Source organism: Bombus vancouverensis, chromosome 1 (assembly GCF_051014615.1).
Source record: "Bombus vancouverensis nearcticus chromosome 1, iyBomVanc1_principal, whole genome shotgun sequence".
Lineage (NCBI taxonomy): Eukaryota > Metazoa > Arthropoda > Insecta > Hymenoptera > Apidae > Bombus > Bombus vancouverensis.
The window spans coordinates 10,455,112-10,481,543 of record NC_134911.1 but is presented as its reverse complement, the minus strand read 5'-3'; the positions used below and the strand labels follow the sequence as shown (position 1 = coordinate 10,481,543).

At 35.0% G+C, this 26,432-nt stretch overlaps 3 protein-coding genes across 8 annotated transcripts in view; 1 reads left to right on the top strand and 2 right to left on the bottom strand.

The window, feature by feature from the left end:
* Positions 1-1,487, bottom strand: part of LOC117153524 (uncharacterized) — a 2,864-nt gene extending 1,377 nt beyond the window's left edge. The window contains exons 1-5 of the mRNA XM_033327648.2: positions 1,382-1,487; positions 893-1,095; positions 686-790; positions 404-568; positions 90-338 (exon numbers count right to left, since the gene is read on the bottom strand). Coding sequence (XP_033183539.1) covers positions 90-338; positions 404-568; positions 686-790; positions 893-1,095; positions 1,382-1,487 — 828 coding nt within the window. The remainder of the gene's footprint in view (positions 1-89; positions 339-403; positions 569-685; positions 791-892; positions 1,096-1,381) is intronic.
* On the top strand, positions 302-26,432 carry LOC117153397 (organic cation transporter protein). 5 transcript variants are annotated; one of them, XM_076618249.1, is made up of 2 exons: positions 302-395; positions 23,029-26,432. In XM_076618249.1, exon 2 carries the CDS (start codon positions 23,633-23,635, stop codon positions 25,343-25,345), a length of 1,713 nt encoding a protein of 570 aa, XP_076474364.1. In that variant the 5' UTR covers positions 302-395; positions 23,029-23,632; the 3' UTR covers positions 25,346-26,432. The 5 variants fall into 5 exon arrangements, with proteins under 5 accessions (XP_076474364.1, XP_033183302.1, XP_076474353.1 ...); XM_033327411.2 differs by lacking the exon at positions 302-395 and adding an exon at positions 10,199-10,332; XM_076618238.1 differs by lacking the exon at positions 302-395 and adding an exon at positions 17,739-18,023.
* Positions 1,668-8,191, bottom strand: hig (locomotion-related protein hikaru genki). 2 transcript variants are annotated; one of them, XM_033327633.2, is made up of 11 exons: positions 7,796-8,191; positions 7,405-7,725; positions 6,620-6,702; positions 5,574-5,736; positions 4,527-4,709; positions 3,812-3,946; positions 3,555-3,698; positions 3,226-3,438; positions 2,900-3,106; positions 2,734-2,822; positions 1,668-2,588 (listed from the first exon to the last, which is right to left on the bottom strand). In XM_033327633.2, the coding sequence occupies exons 2-11, from the start codon at positions 7,532-7,534 to the stop codon at positions 2,472-2,474; spliced, it is 1,464 nt and encodes a 487-aa protein (XP_033183524.1). In that variant the 5' UTR covers positions 7,535-7,725; positions 7,796-8,191; the 3' UTR covers positions 1,668-2,471. The 2 variants fall into 2 exon arrangements, with proteins under 2 accessions (XP_033183524.1, XP_033183525.1); XM_033327634.2 differs by having other exon boundaries at positions 4,527-4,700; positions 7,796-8,188.

Here is a 26,432-nt window from a genome sequence, read left to right as displayed (position 1 = left end):
GTTTTGTTTACTTTTATCAACAGCAGCAACACGACTTTACTCTTTACCAAATTACTCTTATCGCAACTTATTTACTTTATAACACTTACTTCGGTTCGTATGAGGGATTGCGCGTACGACCACAAGTCCTCTACTTGTTCACGTACGATCTCCAGCATACGTTCTTTTTCCTTCATGTTATTCCAAACGTTTCGTGCTACACGTTTGTACTTTGATTCGATGTCATTCGTTTCTTCGGTTGCAAGTTGACCCATTATCGTTGTTCGAAGTATCACTTTACATTGACTTATACGATCTTGTTTCAAGCTATCCAATAAAATTTCGTGATATACCGCATCCTACAAATACGAATTTTCAATTAGTTAATGGAAGGATAATCGCATGGTGTTAACTAAGTAAGTACCTTTTTTAAGATTTCAAGTATGTAAGCATACGTTAAATTTATCGCCTTTGCTGCATTTTGTCTCGCAACAGATTTTTGATATCGCGACACCAATCTTTGTTGCGCTCGAGTCCATGGCACGTCTTTCTCTTCCTTGTAAATATTGCACAGCTCTGCGTGTTCTACCTATATCATGTACGTATATATGTATGTCGTGTTATATACATATTTCCATGACTATAGTATAGTTTATTCTTTCTTAGGTACATACAATATGTATTTAGGTCGTTGGACGAAACATACTTGTAGTTCGAAACATCGTTTCATCTTTTGTTTCTTCTCGTAACGAAGCTTATCTAATTGACAGCGTTTCCTATGGTTTTCCTCGCAAATAGATTCACAAATGTGCTATGCGGGAGCAACGAAAAAGCCTATCGTGAAATGTTTGAGCCGTTTGGACCGTATAAATAATAATAATCGAATAATAATATAAGAGGAAAAAGGATTTACTTCTATTTCTCGGCCTTGGCATTTTAATCGTAAATTTTTACGACTTCGTAATAAACCACGTACATGACCTTTTGGAATTCCTTTCGTTATCTCGTTAACAATTTGACGATAATTGTTTACATCTCGTTTGTACGTACTTAATTGCCATGATATCTTTTTCTTTAATTTTGTAGCATCTTGCAGTCTTATCTTCTTTTCGCGTGCTAGATTTTTAATTAACGAGAGTTTTAATTAACGGTCAACAGTCTTATAACGTAAAAACATAAACGGTTAATTGTGAAAAGTGGGTGAGTTGCATATATGTTGCGCCGAAGAAGGTGGAAAGAGAAAAGCAAAACATCGATGATGGAATTGGAAAATATTAAATTTGATTTGACGTTCAGCCGAAGATATCCGCGCTCATCTCGTGTAGTATACCTTCTTATAAGAAATTTTTATTTCGTTGTAAAATCAACTATGACGCAAGTGACTACCACGAGATTCCCTTACCATGTAATTTAAGGATCCCGCGATATTGTTCTAATTTATCTTTAGTCGACCATCTTACATCTTTGATTTTACGGAATGTCAGTGGAATTCGTTTCTGAAATAACATTTCAGTCAGTAGACCGTTGGTAGAATGATCGCCATTGATTCGTTGGTATCACAAACATTATCGTTGCGGTTCGCTACGATTCGCGACAGTTTAATGGTTGTGTTCAAAAACCAAGGAATGGCTGACAAAAGTTTAATAGTTAGAGTAACTGCAAAAGATGAAAAACAAGAGCCCGAAATCTTAGAGAATAACGTAATTTTATTTTACATACAAAGACGTATCACATACAAGGGGAAAATGTGAGATTCTATAATCTTCTAAGGGTTAGAATTAGGCATCGTGTAATCTATATCGCATTCATTTATTGCACACGTATTATCACATACATTCTCTCTCTTTCTCTCTCTCTCTCTTCTTTTCCCTCCATTCTTCTACTCTTCTCTCTTTTCCTTCTTTATCATCTTTGTCGTCTCATTCTATTTCCTATTCTAAATTCTTTCTTTGTCATTCTTGTTTTTAAATATCGTTGTTCCTCTTGTTTCCTTAGTTTCCCGGAATATATTATAATAATATTTTGTTAGTAAAAAAATGTCTGATATTATTACGGATCTGCATTTAAGCATTCACGTACAACGTAGCTAACCACGTTGAGCTGGAGTCTAACGGTAAGTTTATGTATCGTTGTCGAAATTGTTATGCACGAAGTATTATACATACATATCTCGAACAGCGATATAATGTCAACGCTCACGATATGAGATTGCAAGAAAACGACTGGTTAGGCAATTAATCGTTTTGAATGCATACAAATTCGATCGTGTAGCTTCGTTGATATGTATCATTTATTCTACGATCAAACACGGTCTATTTTGTGCTCTAGATCGTATATGCTTTCAATGGAATCGTTTAGATTGCCGCATAATTTATTAATCGAGCGGTACGCGATTGGCAATTGGGCGATATGGTGACATTGTTCGCGCCTTACAACACATTGGTACGACACTGGTTATCATTGATGAGATTTTTAAAGAATTCATTTTCTCTTTAAACATCTTTATATGACCTACAAGGTGGTGGGGGAGCACTCCATATTCCATTTTCTCGACAAGTTGGCTTCCTTACGGGTTCCAATGGTGTAACGTATCCCGGTGAACAAGTTACCTGTTAAGCGATCAACGTGATGAATAAAAAAAGAAAGATGAAAAATTCGATTTAATTTATATACATATGTGTATACAGATAGATCTATAGATAAGTAGGAGAAAATTAGAAAACGAAATTAAAAAACGATAGATTAACCTGTTACCTGTATATTATCACCTGGTTTGTACCAAAATTTAAGAGGTGCGATTCGTCCGTGGGGCGGATCGCCTGGGTAAGGACATCTCACTTTACCTAATGATATGGAAGTGTTATTAGTAACAGAACGAAATCCGTCCGATTAAATACTATGTCCATGTATGAAAACTTACAAACTGGTGGCGGATGAGACCATGTTCCGTTCTCTGTACATATTACAGAAGCCTCGCCTAACAATTGATGACCAGGCACGCAAGCAAACCTGACAAGTGCACCAACTTTGTACATACGCGTTTGGTGTTTTCTTCCTGAATTATGGCGATTCGTTTGTTCGATAATACGGCCACTCTTTGGTATCGACGGAGTCGGGCAGATGATTTCTGCAAAATTGATCACGTTACGCGTTTCCTGCGTTATCGATGTACGATATATATACAGTATATATATACTGCACTTTTTTACGCGAGTAAATAATAGAAAAAGAATTTACGAAGCCTACCCTCACAACTAGGCGTACTTCCGCTCCACGAACCGTCATCTTGGCACTCTATGCTCTGCGATCCTAATAATCTATGACCCCACATGCAGGCAAATACCGCTCTACGACCAAACGTATTGTTGTATTCGAGAAGTTGCAACCTTGTATCATCGAATTTATCTATAGGTGGACATACGATTGTTTCGCATCGCGGAATTTCGGCTGACCATTTACCTGGGAAAGTATTTATTAGTGATAAATACTATCGCTGTCGCCACGATCTCACCTCAACTCTTCCTTTCATCTTTAATTCCGTCCACAATATTACGTACACATATATAATCCCTTACCGTTGTATTGACACGTTATACCAGCTGCGCCTTCTAGTTTAAATCCAATTGGACATTCGAACGTTGCTCCGTGACCCATACGCGCACCTTCGATCTTACCGATTAACGGTGGTTTGGGTAGGTTCAAAACGGGACACTGAACATCTGCAAATATGACAATGCATTTATTTCGTATGCGTCCAAACATTTGCTCGTACTGGAAAATAGAAATTTGCAAAAGGGGAAGGGAAAACAAAGAAGAGGGTAATTGAACTTACCGACAACGTGGACACGTATGGAGTTGGATAATCCACGAGGTGTAGAGCACGTGTAAACTCCTGAATCTTGCGTTTTCGCATAATATATCGATAATCGATACTTCCAGTCTCTTTCACGAGCAGCGATCGCCCATCCTGAATTGTCGAAAAGATTGTTACAATGACTAGAACTGTACTATGCGATTGTTAGTTGTCGATCCTAATGATCCTTAACGTGCTCGTCCAATCCCTCGTACTCGAAGGAAGAACTAAAACGTTAATCACGATATCGTTTCCCTTATGAATCTTGCCTTCTTTTTCGATCGGCAAAGCCAAACATTTCAACATAAAACGAAACTTTTATCTAGCTTTTTGCTACACGTATGCGACAAGCGTCGATATACCATCGTATAAATATGACCGATGTAATCGTATAAACTATTACAAGAATCGATTGGGAACCCATACATAGACCGATAAGCTTAATATTATGTTAATTTTTCTGAATTAAATTTGGCAAACAATGGTTGACTTCGTTATGCATTGCATATATGTATATATAATTAATCTAGCTGTAAGCATCTCTTAATTAAAAGCGTCTCGACATACAACTGAAGAAAATTATCTTACAATTGTAGGAGACAATTTATTTATACATACGTATACGACAATTCGTACGCTCTGTATCGCAATGCGCAATTCGCAATAAAACGTCGACGATCGTCAGAAGGCTTACCGGTCAAGTATTGACGAAATGTCGAGGTCCAAGTCCATTCTGGATTACCAAGTTTTCTAGCGAATAGGCATTCCAGGTGAAGAATGCTTCCAGGATAAACGGCGAGAGCACCAGATGGCTCGACTGCTGCTGAACCGGCCGGTAATCCAAACACGATCGTTGGCGGTACATCCTCTGTTTCTCCTCGAACAATCAACGAGAGGAGAAATATTAAATGGAACAGGATTTCGTTTCGGTAAGGAAATTGCCAAAATGGCAAGAGAATTCCGAATAGCTAGGATTTTCAACTTTATAAGGCTGTGTCCTAATTGGACGTCCCATAGCCACAAGTGCGACAATACGATAGTGTTCATAAATATGTATGTTAATTGCATAACGAAATAGAAACGGATAGGACAGTGGTGGAGCTTGAAGAAGATAATCAGTCGGTCGTAGGATAGTGCAATGAAGGGAAAGCCAACGTAGCAGAGGGAAAATTCATACGCCACTTGAGAGGATCGCACAACAGAGCCACAGCAAAGTAGGTACAAAAACGCTTCATTGTAAAGTAAGGATATATTTTTGCAAATAGCTTTTCTAGCTACTTTGTACTAGGCTCTTTTTGTACTTCAAAAATCAATAAAGTATGATTTCTACTGGTAAGGTATGTAGTTTAGACCTCGTTGGCGGACCATGCGAAGAAGGATTAAATTTCAATCAACTGGAGTGACGAATACGACATTGTCGCATCGCACGTGTTGTCACTTTGGACGCTGCCATAAAACATGCTATGTTAGTTTGGTGTCGTGCTGATCGGTCCTGTACGATCGTCGCTGTGCAACGTCGAATTAAGATACATAGAATAGTACATACCAGACGTAGATATTTCCAATGATTGTCACACCTACGTATACGAGTCGATATATTTTAACCAATAGTTTCTATTGCGTTTCTGCGATCAATTACCTTATCTTGTAATTTTTGTAAGAAATTACGAATAAGTAACGAATTATACAGGTAAAAGGGATTACAAAAAATTAGAAATAAGAGAAATATTCATTTACTAACCGGTATAATTTGAAATCGCTGTCGTTGGAGTACAAGAGGGTAGTTTCCCGCTCCAACTTGCATTACGACAATGCAACAGAGGATCACCGACGAGCTTGTATTTGCCAAGTTCTCTGCATCTTACCGTTACCCGTTCCCCGTGTGGTACAGTGATCTTGTCTACCTAGTGACAACAGTGCACATGAGCGTGTTTATTCTAACAACTTATTTGATGAAACTGTAGAAAAGTTATGTCCTCCCTGATTTCGATAATTTTTTAATATGTTGTAAAGTTAAACATTTTGAACACCAATTTCCTGTACATGCATCTATCGTTAAATAAGCTGACGGCCATGATCCCCGAGATGTTTGCAAAAAATTATCTTCTGTTTATATATACAAACGAGGGTGAGACGAGCTTGTGGTAAGGCCCGTGAACAATTGAATATGCGAGACTGTAAAAGCGTCTATTATATTTGAATGAAAAATGAATATCATCTAGTGAGGCAGCTGGCTACTAGTTCTCCTATTATTTTTATAATTAATTTGTTATTATTTTACATAAGCGTTGTCAGATTGACACAAACCGAAATACCAAATATAAATTCCAATATGTTAATGATATTCATTTTTAATTACCTTATAACAAATATTTCTTACAGTCTAGCATATACAATTGTGCACAGGGCTTTAAACGTGTATGTCCTTACGCACGCACAGTTATGGACAGAATTCACTGTAATGGTATCGATGGTTTCTTGCGAATACCTTGGAAACTATGATCGATCGACAGCTGCATGTACAGGAAAAAGTTTTTCAGAATGTTAATTTCTACAACATATCCAAAAATCATTAAAATCGGAGAGGATATAGCTTTTTTACAGTTTCACCATTTATTTTCATTATTCTCGGGAAGAACGCGAGTTATAACTAATCAGATCAAGCTAAACAAAGTAAAGAATAAAATACTATAATTGTCGAAGGAAATATATCGATGTTACTCCCCTCTATTCTCGTAACGAATCAGAAACACATTCAAAAGGCTAATGACACAGGCAACAACTTACAGATATTGTAATATTCTTGTAGGTCACGATTAAAAATGGATGTAATCCTTCAAGTTTACAACCTCTATGAAATCCGTCGGAATCTGCAAAGGGATTATAGTTAACAATGTAACAAAAAATATGGATTAAAATGACTAACAATAGGAGATGACAATAATCATGAAAATAATACATTCTTAATTACTGATATCTTAAGGTTAGGTTTTTTCTTTTGTGATAGCATATTGCCTGCTATTTGTAAGAAGCCGATAAAACAGATTTTTGAAACAATTTTTATCGATCAGAAACACGAAGCACGTGTTCATCGGGGCATCGTGTGTATTTACGAGTAGTATTTGCTGTATGACGCATGCTCAGCGTGGTTTCACTGGACGTTCAATAATAGAGGTAACCGCTTTCGAAAGTACCCAGACAACTTTATCGATCCGACAATTTCGTTTGTAGAAAAGCATTCGGTTGAATAACATTTTTCGTCGGATCTACGTCACGTTAATTTGTCTTTTCGAACAGTCTTCGTGGTCATTACAATGAAATTATTATTCCACCATCACACATGGGATCTACTCGTATTTGAAAACATCCATCTTACCGACAATGCACTACGGTTTTACAGATTTTTGACAGTTTTGCGACGTAAAGATAACGTTAATATGTGATTCTATCTTGCCGACAAGTTCATCTATTTACATTTCGTCAAAGGCAGATAATGCGCGAAGTGATTTCCACACTTTCAATTACTTTCAAGTGGTATTTCCCCCGCAGAATTTATCGCAGCATACACTCACCTATTTGTTTCGCCGTGCAAAAAGTAACTGTTGTTACAAGCCCAAGTAACAAAACATAAAATCCTGCACTCAGTTTCATGCCATGCGCGCTTTCAAAGAATTTCCTTGTTCTTTCTTTCTCGATGGACATACTGTTGGTTTTTGCATATCAAAACGAAATGTTATTCGAGTCACTACACTGGAACTTGATTTCGATGATAATTTCGCATCGACAGTAGCTGGAATTTTCGTAATTCGGAAAATCGTTTGTTTTGTTCTTTGGCATTCTGTTTCACAAGCATAGTAAATCGCACGTATATGGATGGCAAAGATTCAACGTCACTGGAAAATGAAAAAAGAAATAAATCGAGGGAGAAGAAATGGTTTACGTGTGACAGAAATACGAACGCACCTGCGTTTCGAAGATTGACCAACTGACCGAAAAAACACGTATATGGCCCGCGAGGAATGATTAGCGATAGAACCAACGTCACCACTACCTTCATCGCTACGCTCGTAAACGATGCGTACCACCACTCGCGGAATTACGGGGTGAGACGTTAGAAGGCAGTATCGCCCGTGTAGCTTACTTGCGAAAGCGCAGGCGTGTAACTGACACATGTTACATCATACTTCTATATTCAACACATGTGTACACGGAAAGCTTTCCAAAATTTTTGTTTCATCTTTAAACGATTTTACACATTTTGTAATATTCCTCTTCTTTTCGCATTCCACTTTCGTTTTTCGGTTTACGCTTGGGATTCTCAACCTCTACATGTGTTTTCAAGAGTTATGCTTCCCAAGTCCACCTTCCAAACGCATTTCGGAGGAGTACCGAATCTGGGATTTCCGAATCTGAAGTGCGCTCTGAAGGTTTACGTTTGAATTTTTTTGACACCTAATCGGCGATCAGAAGGGTCGGGTCTAGGATTTTCGATAGCGAAATACGATTGCTTCCGCGGTCGTCAAGGTTTTAGGACGTTTTTGTGATCTGTAAAGTGGCGTCGCCCGTGGACTATCCGCGAAGCTGGTCGAGGGGTCGCAACAGGGATTTTCGGATCTCAAAGGGCAAATTCAAGGGTCATGTTTAAGATATCGAGACCAAAGTGCATTTTAAATTGTCACAACCTGGATATTCGATACTCAAGTGCATTTCGAAGGGTCACGTTTGGCATTTTCAGTACCAAGTACATTTTGAATGATCATGTCTTGGATGGTGATTCTTGTAAATATACTTGGGAGACGAAGATCTCAAACGTAAAGCTTAAAAATGTACTCAAGAGCCGAAAATTTCAAGCATATGCCTTTAATAATACACTTGGGAATCGAAAATCTCAAACCTAATCGTGGTGTCAGATATAGATGGCTTGGTGTGACAGAGAAAGTATAGATGGGTTGAGATACAACAGGGCCGAAGACGATCCTTAACATTATTTCTTGATCGATAGATAGGTTTGTTTGCTGCTCCTTCGCGCAGGTTGTCCAACATTAAAGACCTATAGTGATTTGTACTGATTATTAAATCGAAAGGATTGAATCTTAACAGGTTTTCGTCAGCTAAATCGAGGTACCAAATATGAGAAAACTTTACGTTGGTCTCGTACTCAGCCATCACTGTGCTAGGTTCGTACTTCGACAAAGAACAAAATGAGTACAAATGCTGTTTATTTACGATGCGATTATAAGTGTCGTCAATGATTAAGACGAATTGCAATCTCACCGACGCGAGCACGTGGTAGTTGTATTGTGCCAGATTTATGGATCTGAGATTTATAGATTTTGCAGAAATTATTGAAATAATGGTCTCCTGTTTAAGGGAACAGATCTTTACTGACCAGCCGGATGTAGAACAATTATAGGAACTTGAACATTGTCTTGTCGGATGTACCGAGTTTAAACAAGTCACGTAATCACTAATCACGTAATCAAACGTAATCTAATGTAATCAAACGGAATCAAACGAAGAGCACTGAGAAATTAAAATTACAATTTCATTTACAATATTTATAATATTGGAAATCAACTGTAAATTTATAAAATGAATTATGTATATTATAATAATAATAAACTATATGTATTATATAATATATTTTTACAAATATTTTAATTTCTATAAAAGCTCAGAACATATTAAAAAATATAAAAAATATAAAAAGTTTAAATGTAAGATCGTTAACTTATTTTCCGATGCGACTGTGTATGTAGTTTTAATTAAAACAATAGAGCTTACTTTAACATCATTTTAATACAGTTATCACAAGAACTATTGAATTTTATCGTATGAAATTTTTCATATCTTCGATCATTTTAAAGCTACTTCTTCGTTTCTTCTCTTTCAAATAAACCATTAATCTTATAGTTAGAATTATTATATATTTTTAGACAAACATTTTGTTTTTCCTATTAACTTGATAGCAAAATAGCAACTTATTTTAATCACTACTCTCGCATACTGTCAATAACAACACAATCCTACACGATATTACATCATCTATTGTCATGGTCATTTGAGCAATTTTTCCATACACAATATTGTCATTATTCTCACGTTCAACACGATTATAATGTGCAACCACTCGCGAGAAAATCTATCGGTTGTTTGATCATTTCTCGTACGATAACAATAGGTACGATAGCAAATGAACAAATAAAGATATCAGCTAACCACATAGAAACGCTGAAGCCGCAGCAACCGAGGAGGATCAGTCATAAATTTGTCGAATACTATGTTGAATCTCTAAGATCATGAGGAAATTTTTATTTAGCATGCATGTACCGCCATGCCTTCATTATCTTTTAATAAGAAGTACACGATTCGTTCACCAGAGCGCTTCGAGGACTTAGATTCGTTAGGCAGACTGACGTTGTACTTTCGGCTGTCAATCATTGTTGTGCTTCGATCTCTGCTATCTTTCTCTTCAAACTGTACCATTTACCTAAACCACGGTAAGTAACACGTATTTTCACAGTAATTTTCACTTCAGTAACCTCTCTGACGATACATCGAAATAACGAAATAACGAATAAGCGATCAAAACCAGAGAACGATTGAACGACTCGAATTACGAACGCAACAAAGCAGACGATCCACGATAATAAACATTACCAACGATATGCATATATAAAATAGAATTACATAGTGAATTTCGGCACCAGGTTGATTCGTTAGTGAAGTTTTAAGTTACAATATGAAGGTCTCTCTCTTTCTCTCTCTCTCTCTTTCCCTTGTCGATGTTTTAACGAACAAATCTATCCTGTACACTAGTGGTTACTTTTTAATATTCTTCTCAGCGCTAGTTCTTTGACACTGAACAGACATTTGTTCGATGAAAAGAGATACAGTATTTTGTAGTATATTCACGATGCAACTTCGAAATCCGTTTAAGCTTATTGGATTAGCTCGGTCGGAATCACAGTTCGAACGGGAGGACCCGTTTAAAAATCCAATATTCTCCCAGATCGATTTTCATTAAGACAGCGAGGCTCTTAATGCCAGATTCGTTGGATTTTTTCCAGTCGATGAGAAGAAAATACTGTTGTACCATTTGTACCTGATCTGATATTTCAGTCTAGCCCGTTACAAGTTCTCTTCCCTTCTCCTCCCTCCCCTTTTGTTTGGCATAGAACAGGCTTGTTGACACGTTCGGAAATCGTAAAGAATTTTATGGGTTATCTAACTTTTCAATTTCCGCTTTTACGGCGGCTACAAATGAGTCGACTAAGTTAATCGAGACTCGTTCGTAACCGTCCTTAGAGAACAAGCTTGCTATGCAAATTGAGAGATCATACTTTATCAAGTAAAAAGATAACCAAGATGCTATTTGTAGAATTACCTGCTTAGTGTTATCTATAAAATATCTATAAATTGTGTATTTATTTATTATTTATTCTAAGCTTATATCTTTTCCGTGGTTACCCCAACCTAACCCCAACCTAACCCCAATGTGATTAAATTATATAATTATATTTTAAAAACTACATAATATTAAAAAGAAAAGAAAATACATATAATAATATACTCATCAGAATTAACTTTATTTTATGTGACATCTGAATCATTGCCGGATTTTTTGTATTGCATCAAAGGATATAAACTTACATAGAGAGCTTGTATGGCCGGTTTTTACGCTTGCTATCACAAATTAACGTTTCCTGTCGAGTGATAAAGCTGGGTATATTTCAAAGAAAATATTTTTTATATTTTTGCGAGTTTTAATCGACTAGGAATTTATTTTAAGAACTAATTTTGTACTAATTATTTTTTATGAGTGATCCTTCAATTCTTTTTGTTTTTAATAAACTACAGTGTTTAAGCAATTTTATATCAGTTCTGAAGTTTACTGGAGCAATTTTTTTACTTTTCTTTCATTTCTACGAATACCGATAACTGATGAAGCTAATTCAAATAAAGTGTGTATTTGTTTGGTTATGTAGAATTCCGTTTCATTTTTCTGTAATAAATAATTGATATTCCCAATTTTGCAATTATAATTATCTATAGTGTAATTCTTTTACAATATACGTATTATTCTCTATGATTTTTCTATAAGTATATTTATTATATTAAGCTCTTAAAATGGCATAAAGTAATTGAATGTTATACCACTTATTTTATTTTAGACAATTCTACATTTTATGCTTGATTATATATTAATATATTAGTTTAAAAATTATTATTAATTATTATCTAGTAAAGGGTCAATTATCCGAGTCAATTGGGACCGAGGTGGTTCGGAAGATCGAATTATTCGAATAATATCGAACAAGTTTGAATAATGAAACGTGCACCAAGTAATTAGCTAGTTGACAACTACAGGAATGAAGTTTAAAATGTATTGAATACAAGAGTATTACTACTGTAACTTGAAATGTAATACACATTACGCAAAATATTAATTGATTTTTGAAGAAATACTTTGAAGAAAAACATTTATTACATCTGTAGTATGTAGATTGAGGTTAGGTTTACGTATGTAGATATATATCTTCTTTTATATGAATGAAAAAGAAACAAATATATACATCAGTAACAAGAAATAGTAATTCGACACAGTTAATGTTAAGATAGTTTATTTTTTAAAATGATAATCATTCCGGTTCCAAGAACTGGTGCTGATAGCGACGATGCAATATAGATTCCGAGAATAGACGATTCATACAATCGAAATGTACTTCGATGGTATTAGGTTGCCCCAAAGGTTTCTTTCGTTTTATAAGGAAATAATAGACGCACAACATTTTTTGTTTTATATTATTTTATCGAATTATGTATGATCCATTTTGTTCTATTGGAACAATCTCATAGTTTTTCAGTTGTAAAAAATAACTTACAATTTACAATGTACATGTTACATAGTAAACACTCCAAGTTTAAGTTCACAGTTCGACCCAGGAGGCGGGTCGATTTTCAGTTATTTGAGCTTTGACCAGATCAATTCATTCGAAATAATGTAAATTGAATTAATCCGTTCCAGACATTCAACACGTATTTGATACAAGATATTTAAAATGTCTATTTCTGAAGAACATATTAGTAAATAGCGAAGGAAACAAGTTTAATAATCGAAAATTTTTATTTATGATACATATACATAAAAATATTTCATAATATCGCTTAATTAATAATTTTTCTGCAGTCTGTTAATTGAGAGAGAATTGTACGAGTAGAGGTAAAGCCTGGGTCAGCCAAGCGTCGAAATGACGGATGTTTCTTTGTTTCTCTTTCTTCTTCTCAGCTGGCATTTTGCTCGTCTGACCCGGGCCTAAGCAGAAAGATAAGGCGACCATGTGACGGTTACATGACGGTGACTCTGTCTCTTTGCTAGAACTTTGACTTTTCGTTGGAGTTTAAGAGCTGAATTTTTTTTCACCTCCTTGGCTGAACTTGAAGGATCCACTTCATTATCGGTATTTTTGCAAAATATTTCTTGAGATATATAGAACATAAGATATATAAAATATAGAAAAAATGCTCCATGTTTTGATAGATGTTTTGATAAAAGAATTTTGCATTTCCACGATTATTATTTTCGCTTTAAAATATTGTAAGACGATATGCTTCTTGAGGACATTTTATTCTGTTACAAATATGAGAATATTGTTTGCAAATATAATTTGACTTCATTAGCTAACTTTAGATACCAAAGATTATTATTTTAGTTTCTTCATAGTACTTAATATATATGTACGTATATAGCTAATTAGAAATAAATAAAATTGATAATTTTAGTATACGAAATTAGTAGAATTAATCGAGTAATTCTAATGTGAAACATGAAAAATATTATCGAAATTAAATAAAATGTTAAAGAAAATGGCAAATTAATTTTACGATGCGATGCAATCTCGCTGCAATATCACCAGTGTCAGGCATTATGTATCGGTTAACATCTTTTTGCTTTCATCCGGTAATTCGATTTCGTCGTTCAGTCCCCTTTTGTAAATATATGTATATTCCCTGCTTGACAACTATCCTGGAATCTCGATACGTGGCTATGGCCTTACGGCCTTCTTACAAGATTACCCACACCAACATAGTATTCGTTTTGTTTTCTGGACAACTACACGCAGGATAGAAAGCGTCGTGTTGCTATCGCGGTCGCAAATCATTTACCACTTTACCGCTATCTATATCGATAGATCTCAAATACATACTTCTAAACGTTCTAGGAGATATTCAAAAGATGTGAAAAATTTGTGTATAGACTAATTATTACGTAACAAATTACAATAGATTATTACGATTATTATGAAATATTTATTCGTTGAATCGCTCGTTTAATCAGTCGATCGTATTTTTCGATTTGTAATTTATGATTTATTGTAATTTACATTTTACTGTAAATCCATTTAATTTATACGTAGCACAGTTTAAATAATCTTCTTTATTTTAATCAATTGTTTTTATCGATTATTGACAATCTTAAAACAAATATATATGTATATACGATGTAACATATAGAACTTAGGTGCTAAATTTTATTTCTGTAAATTATTATCGATTCAAATTATGTTACGATTTTCAAGAAAATTGATATCCGATATATTAGAATTTTATGCAGATATCGAATTTTACTATTTTTAGTGTACCTACATATGTATATGTGTACAACATTTTACAGTAGAATGTTTTACACGTATCGAATTTTCTTACATATTTGCTTTATATAATAGACTTTATATTGAGAGATCTTGTCAATCTTTGTCATTGAAAATAAAAATGTCCTTAAACGTGTCAGTCAGAGATCTAAAGAAACAGAAAAATGCTATTTAAAGCATTCTAAGACAGATGCTCAGTGTTCTTTCAATTTCAAAATACAAATCAAAATTGAACAACGAATTATTAACGTACGAAGAATTCAGTGTTGAGAAATTCAATCGCATATCTTATCAGGTATTTAAATGAAGCTTAACGGAGGTTAATGTATGGAAGCCGAAAATAAAAAGTATCAATCGACCGAAGCTTATTATGTACCTACTTTTTCGATTTATTAACCCCACAAATAAGATAATTCGTCGTAACTTGCAAGTCCACGTTTTTTTTTCAACATTAAAAAAGAGAAGAAAAAATACTAAATTGTTTTTCCTCGAGTATTCTTAAAAACACATTGAAAGATTTCGATCTTTCCGAGGTCACCTCTATCTTCCACCAAAATCACCACATACGTATGTGTATACTTTTAACTACTAGTATATCTTCTACTTGGTATCGAAGTGAATTCAATAGCTCGGTAATCACAGTCACATTAACAGAGTAACACGAGGAAAACGTCCATCGTTAGAAATTCTTTATTTCAATTATTAGAAAAAAAGAATATACATAATAGGATACGCATTTGGATATTTAAACTGCTGCTCGTTGTATTTATCACAAAGGAAAAAATGAAAGCATATGAAACATTGATCCTCGAATCGATATAGAAGGTACAAAATATCGATTAATTTTACGTCTAAATTAATATCGTATCTTTCGAGTGTTACAAAACGTTCACATCCATCTTAGTAGTATGTAATAACACGTAATAATTACTTAATCGATCACACATAGATATTCTCATTTTTGAATCGCATCTGTCATCGATTTGATAACATAGCAATATGATAAAACCTAAATCGATAACGCGCAATTATGCAAGATTTTTAACGTATATTTCTATACCGCTCGTTGCTTCGATCAACGGTGATGGTATGGCGTATACTTGCCTATTTAATGCAAAGTTAAATTATTACATAAACGATGAATAGCTAACAATAGCTAGCAAACAATCACTTTCCCTTTCGAGAATTATTGCCACACGTTTGCAAGAAATTATGGCGTAATCCTTCCTTTCTAACCATTTGACTAATCGAACATCTCGGAGACTAAGGCCAAGCAGAGTTATACGTATAGGGAAAAGTTGTTGATAACGTTGATCTTTACAACGTACTGATGAAGAATGGAAATGGAAATCGGCGAGGTAATTGTAAATGTGTAATTATCTTCTTTTCTTCTTCCTGTCTACCTCCAAGCTATCTTTTCTCCTATTTGCATTTGTTGTTTGACATCTGAATTTGTGTAACAAACGTTGCTACGCCTACGAGTGAAACGAGTGTATTCGCTGTTTTGCTAGTGTTTACTCGGTGGCTGTGTGACGAACCACTCCGACACCGTGTATACTTGCCTGTTTATTTCTGCGTGTGTGATTATTATCGAAATTGTACTTACTAGTATTACTATAGAATACGCTGTTACACTAGTAGATTACGATCGCGACCAAAATTACAAGTACTTGCACGTTAGCTGTGTTATCGAAACACATGGAATCTGTTCGGCTGGTAACAGGCGAAGAGGAATTGATGTTAAATTATGATCCGTCATAAGATAATTGAAAATATTTCGTTCAAAGTACGCGTAATATCGAAAGATAATTATAATTAAATCACAACCGCCAGCAGTTAAGATAAAATGCACGCAACGTGATATCTTTTTTGTTATTTCGAGAAATAGAAAGTTTCATTCAAATTTGAGAACTAATTTTCGTGTCAAGGAATTTAGCAAACAGCAAAACGCAGTCTGAAAATCTTTACTTGGAACGTTTAGATAAATGTCCTATAAGGCGATACGTTATTGTTACGTTATAATTAATATAAAAATATATGAAGTGCCGAATGCAAGTATAACAACATGTATTTATGAATTTATTTAAAGTATTTTCCAACAATTAGGTATTCAAGCAGTTTCGCTTCTCAGAAGATGCATATAAGAATTTCATTCGCTATGACAAAAAGTTTATTATACCTCACTTTCACTGTCTCACTTTACAACGTTACACGCGATACATACTATTCGCAATTAAGTAGGACCTTTCATATGTTGCGTCTTCTTCTTTAGATCCAGCGACCTAGCAATTATGTACTTTATATTTATGTACTTTATAGTATATTACATATCCGATTTTAAGGACTTGTCATGTGACAATACAACAAATATAACACCAAAACAGTTATATAAATTAGCTAATAGAAATAATAAGGAAATAAAAGAAATAATAATTTACAATTTTAAATCTCGAAAAATGTTAACTTACATAAAAACAGCTACGTAGAAATACGAAGAAACTACGGTATTCGACGATAATACTATAGAAATACGCAATTACAGAGAGTAAAGAGAAGGTTGTATTTAGTAATTACCAACTGTATCATTCAGAGACGAATAAAAATGATAAGAAAATAAAAGAAATAATAATTTACAATTTTAAATCTCGAAAAATGTTAACTTACATAAAAACAGCTACGTAGGAATACGAAGAAACTACGGTATTCGACGATAATGCCATAGAAATACGCAACAACAAAGAGTAAAGAGAAGGTTGAATTCCGTAGCTTGATATCTAGCAATTACCAACTGTATCATACAGAGACGAATAAAAATGATAAGGAAATAAAGGAAATAATAATTTACAATTTTAAATCTCGAAAAATGTTAACTTACATAAAAACAGCTAGGTAGAAATACGAAGAAACTACGGTATTCGACGATAATGCCATAGAAATACGCAACAACAAAGAGTAAAGAGAAGGTTGTATTCCGTAGCTCGGTATCTAGCAATTACCAACTGTACGATATACAGATGTATTAATAACGAATTTACTATTAATTAACAATATAATATTTTTAATAAGGAATTTAGTATTCTTCCGATCGGAACATTACGATACAACATTCGATCTTTCTCCCGACAAACTTAGAAATTGCTCTAGACAAATATTTCTATGTTTAAAGTAGGTAGTCGAGGAGCAAGGCGGAATAATCACACGTGGTGGAACGCGTAAATCTTTCGTAACGGTTTGCTCCAGTTTATTTCCAGTATATGCCGGCAAGTCGTACACGTCAGTCATAAGATACATCTCGATCTCGATGCAACAACCGTGCCGCGACTCGTGCCACGAAAACAGTGTACCTTCGTCTTTCCAGCAATTAATCCCCAGGCTAAAATTGAAGACGTTTCATAATTGGAGAAGGGGTCACGACAACGAGCTTGAAAAAGTGACGGCGCAGCGCCGCGCGTCGTTCAATTGACCATCATTCGACTTGATTCGTGTCAGTAAACAACTAGCGCAAACAATAGCCGTGTGGCCGAAATCCTTTCGAAAAAGTAAGTTTCTCTTTATTTCGATAAATATCTCTTCTTCGTTGCGACAATTTCAAACGAATACACAGCCGTATATACATTCAATTATACATTCGATAATTCGACGAGATAATTGAAATGCTGGCTTCTAATATACAATGATTTACGAGAGAGAATAAAATAAAAGAGTTTGTCGTTGGTGGTTCATATTTATCGTAGTAGGTTTATTAGACGCTTCTAATATTTTCTATCGTCCTGTCTGTTTTTTACGTTTATAATAATATACACATAGAGGAACGTTTTAATACCGCTTTGTTCTATTCATCGCAGACAGAGGAAGCTTTGTTTTAAAATGTGAATGCATTGGTTCTGTTCGGCGTTAGCGTTAAGTCCATTTAACGCGTTTGACGAGTATACGCGTCAAACAAAAGCTTTGTTTCGTCGTATAAAATAAAATATTTCTAATTATTATAAAAAAATATAAATTTAGTAAGAAGCAATGAAAACGTTATTTAGTGGTATGTTTACTATATTATATCGCCAGTAAAACTGGTATGCATTTTACGAAGAAAAATTGGATTATTTTCTTTTTATTCTCCGTATAATGTATTCATTTTTACAAACTGAGTTGGTTGTTTTCCCCGTTATATTGGGTATGCTCCAATTGTTTGTGCAATCTTATCTCCTTACAAATTGGATGGATATTTTGCCGTGTATTACCCGATAATAATTGAAATATAACGTAATAAGTATATTATGATTAAATTTTTGGACCGAATGTGTTGAACAAATTATCGAGAACTGTGCGATTCCACGAATACAAACTTCGAAAGTTGGTCGACCAATCAACAAGTTCAACTGCAAAACTTGCTGTTATCAACTTAATGTTATAAACTAATTTGAATTTTCTCGTATCTGTCTGTTAATTTACCTAGGAAGCATTGGAAAATATATTTGCCCAGTTTATTGTATTTTATCACATTTACCTGTGTGTTTACTCAGTACGAGTATACCTCGACGAGTATACTCGTCATCGCTTACTTTTTGCGACACATCCTGGATACACTTTTCAAAGAGACCGTAACAGCTAACTGGTTAAAATATCAAATATATACTATTATAAAAAATACTAATTTTCCCATCTCCTACCAACGACGCTACTACGACGTAAGTTTGCTTCGTATTAATACATTTTCCATCCTCTGCTTTACGAATCGCGAAGCTAAAGAATTTCGTACAAACGTGAAATACTAAATATAATGAGTTGCCCCTTTTTTTTATCTCTAACAGAATAAAAATTTGCAGGAAACGATATAGGTCTCTGTTTGTCGAAAGAAAGTTAAGTTCTTCGAATAACATTGTGGTATTTTGTGAAAAAGCAGCTACGCGTTTTTGGTACAACGAAGAATAAAAAATAGAATTCATTCAGCTTTGATTGTAAACAAGTTCAATAGTTTTGGTATTGAAGCTACACGCAACAATGCCGTAATGTATGTTACACGCATAGTATCAAAATGATAATTTATACAAAATTCAAACGACGTTCGATTCGTTTCACTTCCACTTCTAGCGTGCGAGTTCAATTGAAAACATTGGACAGGTTCGTTGCATCCTGATAAGGAATATATATCGACCATCGAACAATCAATTTCTTTGTGCTACCTCTAACTTTATCGCTACGCGACGAAACGCGACGATCAATTGATATTTCGTTGATTGCGCTATTACCTAGGCGCGCGAGCGCGAGTGCAATATTGCAAAGGGACAACATAGTTGATAACCAACGTGGTGAAAAAATGTGCAATACCATAGTTGGTAAGTGTATAGGTACACGAGTACCAATTTTAAACGCTCCTTTTATATCTGTCACATCAGGCATGATCATATTGGGTTGTCGTAAAAGTTTCTTTCCTTTTGCAAAGAAATAATAGATACATGATATTTTTTGTTTTATATTATTTTATTGAATCATGTATGATCCATGTTATTCTATTACTACATAGTGGATCGTATATAATTCAATAAAATAATATGACGTTGTTCTACTACAATAAAGTGAATTGTACATAATTAAATAAAATAATATGACGTTGTTTTATTACAATAAAATGAATCGTACGTAATTCAATAAAATAATATAATGTTGTTCTACTACAATAAAGTGAATTGTACATAATTAAATAAAATAATATGACGATGTTCTACTACAATAAAGTGAATTGTACATAATTAAATAAAATAATATAACGTCGTTCTACTACAATAAAGTGAATTGTACATAATTCAATAAAATAATATAATGTTGTTTTATTACAATAAAATGAATCGTACATAGTTCAATAAAATAATATAATGTTGTTCTACTGCAATAAAATGAAATATACATAATTAAATAGAATAATATAACGTTGTTCTACTACAATAAAATGAATCGTACGTAATTTAATAAAATAATACAATGTGGTTCCACTACAATAAAATGAAATATACATAATTAAATAAAATAATATAACGTTGTTCTATTACAATAAAGTGAATTGTACATAATTAAATAAAATAATATAACGTTGTTCTATTACAATAAAACGAATCGTACATAGTTCAATAAAATAATATAATGTTGTTCTACTGCAATAAAATGAAATATACATAATTAAATAGAATAATATAACGTTGTTCTACTACAATAAAATGAATCGTACGTAATTTAATAAAATAATACAATGTGGTTCCACTACAATAAAATGAAATATACATAATTAAATAAAATAATATAACGTTGTTCTATTACAATAAAGTGAATTGTACATAATTAAATAAAATAATATAACGTTGTTCTATTACAATAAAGTGAATCGTGCATAGTTCAAGAAAATAATATAATGTTGTTCTACTGCAATAAAGTGAATTGTACATAATTAAATAAAATAATATGACGTTGTTCTACTGCAATAAAGTGAATTGTACATAATTAAATAAAATAATATGACGTCGTTCTACTACAATAAAATAAATGGTACATAATTCAATGAAATAATATTATTTCTCTTTAAAATAAAAGAATCTTTTTGGACAACCTAATATAATCTCGAAAAGTACAAATTCTAGTAGCGAATCGTTTGTTATTTATCAAGTAATTCGTTTTATAGCTTCTTTAAGTAACGTCATAACTCTAACTCAAAGTTATAACATTATTCATCTTAAATCTTAAATCTGAAAAACCTTTAACCCTGAACGTACAACACGTACGAGAAATAACATATATATCTATGGACACAGAAAAAAATATGATAAATTCGCTTGTGTCGATTTTCTGATTTTTTCCAGTCTACTTGGTTTACAGTTCAAAACAGTATTTTAAAAACAATAACATAGTCAACGTTATACGTAAGTATACTTAATCGGAAAATATATAAGAGAATAAAAACAAATTACTTAAGTAACGAATACACTCATAGGATCGATGATAGCATATAGAATTTCAAAATTACTCTCTTGTCAAACGAAGTCAAAGAAAAATGCGCAATTTATCACGTTTCTTTCGTCGTATACATATGTATACCTAAATAATAATTCAACTGTTCGTAATAATGAAGTAACAATCGTTACCAGAAAATGCTTAATTAGTTTTCTGATTGTAAGTGACGTTTACTTGTTAAAAATAAAATAAAACAAAGTAAAAAATGAATAAAGGAAGAGCTAAACTCGTAATTACTTAATTTAATTTAATACGCGAATGAAAATGTTGTACGTATAACATAATGGAAAAGAAGTTATACCGTCAAAAAAAAAAAAAAGGAAAAAGATAAAGACAACCGTGGATTCACTGTGGAGAAAGTATTTCATCGAAATCTTCGTTATCTTTATCTTTGTATTCTATATGTAATACGCACAGCACAGATGAACGTTAGTTAATAAATTGCAAATAGAGTACACGCTCTGTGTATTATCGTACACGTAGATCTGAAAGAGTGCAAAAAGGTCAGAAGCACGATAGAAAGCAAGGCCATGGGAATTCAGAAATAGCCAACAAGGCAATACGGGATACCGTGACGCGCCAGTACCTTTAGCTCCAACAATTTACGCGTCGAAGTTTATTTAAGGGATAAAGCTATCGTCGAATGATATTATTTCGAAACTGGTAAGATAATCGATCTCGCGACTCGTAGCTTGTAGCCGCAGAAATCCACGATATCCATACGGTATACGTGGTATAACAGCGATAAGGCATTGAGCATACGAACTATCAAGACTATAACTTTCAGTCTGATACAGCACGTGCTGCGAGAGGTTTTACGATATACGTATTTTCCCGTGTTGCGTTTCGCTCGAGAATAAAAATACGAAAAATTGTATACATGTATGCAAGTACGTACGTAACTATGTATATTATTCGGACATAACTTTTTTAAGATCGGCGACTTGCATTCTCTTCAATCAGTTTCTTTAGTTAGTTGTTGCGAAGGAAACAGTAAAGTTCACTTTCTCTATCGCTTTCTTTTTTATTCGAGCCTGTAATGAAAATTTAATCGAAACGATACAGTTTCGCAGATTTATGTTGATTATACACACGCGATGCTAATTTTAAAGAAAAAAAGGAAACTTCACAAGTGAACAATACTATTCGTGTTAGTAGGTACCGCGTTAACTTTCTAACGTATCTCTATATGAAAGTTACATATTTTATCTGCATATTAGATTATATTTCGATTATTGTCTCAGTAAAAGACAAATCTCCCTTTAAATCTGTAATTTTCTAGAAGGATTATAGAGCGAAATCTGATCCTAAAAGTGTACGTTCGAACGTGTAGTTGTCAAACCTTCAAACTTATGCCTATTTATGTGGCATCTATTTTCAGAATACTCGCTCCGTCATCGATCGGTTATCGATAATTTAATTATACCTAATTATAACTAATTATCGATTTTCTAAAACGATTATGAAATCATACTACGTATTACTCGCATGTAAAGGCGCGTTTCAAACGTAATAATTACGCATACGAATTTATTTCGCATTTATTTTCAGAGCAATCTGTGGCAGATGTTGTTACGACGTAAAATTCACGGAATCGACATCAGGTGAAGCGCTTAAGGAGGAAAATAGGTGGTAACGGTGCCAAGAGAGTCCTGAATTTTGCAAAAAACCAGTGCAACGCATTCTCCGGATGCGACGAATCCGTTCAGCGGCTGTTCACGCTGGTAATTCTAGTCGGTTATCCAGTTCTCCGTGGGCATTAGAACAGTGCAGTTCATACGCAGTCCACGCTGTTACGTTACTTTTCACTCTGTACTGAATTCGTCCCGTCTCGTTTCAACTAATTAACCAGTCGGCGGCCGAGTGAAATATTTTCCAAACGGAAGAAAGGAGTTGCAAAAAGGAACATTGCGAGAATATCGAAATAGCGAAAGAGAAAAACAGCGAAATTTAGCGAAATTAGATCGTTAAACGATATGTTGATCACGCCTTAGCAATGAATTGGAAATGCTGAAAGGGCAGATACTTAAAAGCTGATGGACATTGGGAAAGAAATAAAATCAAGGCGATTTTAACGCGAATCGCGGTTAGACAGAGAGGTCGGCTAACGAGAAGACGATTGGAGAAACAAGTTTGCCAAGACGAAAGACGAAAGATGGCGAGCGTAGATAAAAATCTCGAGGAGCTGATGATGCATCTTGGCGAATTTGGTAAATACCAATGCTGGCAATTCTGCTTGCACATTCTCGGCGCATTGACAGCCGGTCTGCATATGCTCACCTTACTCACAGTCGCTGCAGTGCCACCGCATACGTGTAACGTTCCTCGGTCCACGTTTCCGACAGAATCGTTCAATTTCACATCTTCAACATGGAACTCCTCTATCGCGTTCGACGACGTTCCCCGAGCGGTGGACGCGTGCCACTATTTGGACGCGAACAACGTTACGAAGGAGTGCGATTCGTGGACCTATGACACCGAGTACTTCCAATCGTCGCGCGGAATGGAATGGAATTTCGTTTGCTCGCAGCGATGGATGGGCGCAGCAGCGCAGTCTTGCTACATGTTCGGCGTGTTTATCGGAGCCGTAACGCTGGGCAGTTTGGCCGACAAGTACGGCAGAAAGATAATATTCTACGTGTCTGCTGTTGCCCAACTTGTTTTCGGAGTGACCGTAGCTTTGGTGAACAAATACTACCTTTTCCTCATCCTTAGATTTCTATACGGTATCTTCGGTTCGGCTGGCGCTTACATAACAGGATTCGTCCTGACGATGGAACTGGTCGGAGCAACAAAGAGGACCGTTTGCGGAATAATGTTTCAACTGGCGTTCGCCGTTGGGTTCATGTTAGTAGCCGTTTGGGGTGCCGTGATCAAGGACAGAACGTGGCTGCAAATCGTCTACGGGCTTCACAGCGTGCTTCTCATCGGCCACTGGTGGCTCATGGACGAATCTCCACGTTGGCTGTGGGCCCAAGGTCGCGTCAGCGAAGCGCTGACTATCATACGAAAAGGTCTGAAGATGAATGGCAACAACGTAGATATAGATACGGGGAAATTGATCAGCGAAGGGAAGATACGGCAGATGGATCAAGAGGAACAAGGTTCTTACGGAGCCTTGGATCTCTTCAAGACTCCGAATCTCCGGAAGAAAACGTTGAACGTATGTCTGAATTGGTTCGCCAATTCCATCGTCTATTATGGGCTGTCATTGAATGCAGGAAATCTCGTTGGAAATCCATTTCTGATGCTGTTCCTCAGCGGTTTGGTGGAATTACCTTCGTACTTGCTAATGTGCTTCCTAATGGACCGTACTGGAAGAAGATGCCTGGTCAGTACGTTCATGTTGATCGGCGGCGTGTGCTGTATAATCGCCTCCAGCATCCCGACTGGTACTGATACAGCTGCCACCATAATCGTGACCATCGTCTTGTTCGGCAAAGCTTGCATAGCTGGCTCGTTCGCGGTTATTTACAACTACACGGCCGAACTGTTCCCTACGGTAGTAAGAAATACCGCCTTGGGAATAGGCTCTATGTGCGCTCGTTTCAGCGGAGCTCTCACACCGTTGATAATGCTGTTGGACTCTCTGAATCCCAAAGTGCCTGCGGTACTCTTCGGTTTCGTCGCCCTGGTATCTGGTTTCTTATCGTTGTATCTGCCGGAAACTGTGAATCAGCCGATGCCTGAAACGATCGAGGACGGTGAGAATTTTGGCAAACACGACACCTGTTTCGCTATGTATTTGCGCTCGGGCAGAAAAACCAGCGCCGCTTACGAAGCTACACAACTTACGCAACTCACCGTCGACACAGACGAGAAGGAGAAGCTGAATGAAGGAGGAAGCCCCAAGGAAAATTCCCACTAGAGAGCATCCGCTGCCGTTCTTTTTTATTCTTATAAAAATCTTCAAAAACATTCCTACTATCGTCGATTTGTTTCTCGATTGACCGTTTTACGCTTAACTCGACTGGACTATGAGCAGGTAAAACTCGAGCGAGAGTACATATCGCGATTGAATTATTTTTCTAATCCTATACGATTCTAATCGCTAAATATGGAAGGAAGATTTACCGGTAAATTTTCAACTTGTCGCGACCATCGTAAAATAATCCTTATTAAGCCATTGATCCATTAAATATCTATATACGTACGTGTATTTGCGTGCTACATTGGTTCACCACAGTATTCGTAGCAATCGAAGTTTACTAATTTTCGATAAACTCGTATACGTGCAGAGTACGGCCGAGTAACATGTACAAGCGAGCACGAGGTGATTCATTATGAAAGAATAAGAACGAAATATAGAATAAAATTTGTTCATTGAAGGCTTAGTTTTCAAGAAAATTGAGTTTGGAAATTTACCAAGTATACTTGAACATGACTAATTACCGACTGGTATGAGTAACCGATCGATAAGATGTTATCGATAGAAGCGAAAGTAAGTAGAAGATATAAAATAAAACTTGTCTGTTCAAGGTTATATTTTCAAAAGAACAGAGTTCGAACATGTTTAGTTAAGAATCGATCTAGTACTTACACGCGTACGATAATTTTTCAAATTTATTTTCTCGGAAACAAAGCGCCTCGAGGAAATATTTCATTCTGCGTTTTCCACTTATTTTCAAGCGTAAAATGACTTGCTGTCGATTATTTGACCCTGCCTAGTCCGGAATTATCCACATTAAAATATGCTTGATAAATTTTAAAACTCGATTTTCTTGTAAATCTAGCCTTAAATGAAAAAATTTTATTCCATATTGTGTTCTTATTTTTTCATAAGGAATCACTTCGTATCCGCTCGTACGTGTTATTCGGCTGCACCCTGTACGTTTCAACCGACTATATACGTATCGTGTAATTTTAGTCTATTAGAAACTTTCACAAGTAGTTACTCTCTGCCTTGAATATCCTATACATTTTTCCGAAATAAACTTTCATTTATTTATTTATAA

Excerpts from the sequence above, each read along its gene's own strand:
- hig (XM_033327633.2), bottom strand. The coding sequence starts at position 7,534 with ATGTCCATCGAGAAAGAAAGAACAAGGAAATTCTTTGAAAGCGCGCAT. Across the intron at positions 3,699-3,811 it reads CATACGTGTCCACGTTGTCG|ATGTTCAGTGTCCCGTTTTG; the intron begins GTAAGTTCAATT and ends TCATATTTGCAG. Across the intron at positions 3,439-3,554 it reads TATAACGTGTCAATACAACG|GTAAATGGTCAGCCGAAATT; the intron begins GTAAGGGATTAT and ends ATACTTTCCCAG.
- LOC117153397 (XM_076618249.1), top strand. The coding sequence starts at position 23,633 with ATGGCGAGCGTAGATAAAAATCTCGAGGAGCTGATGATGCATCTTGGC.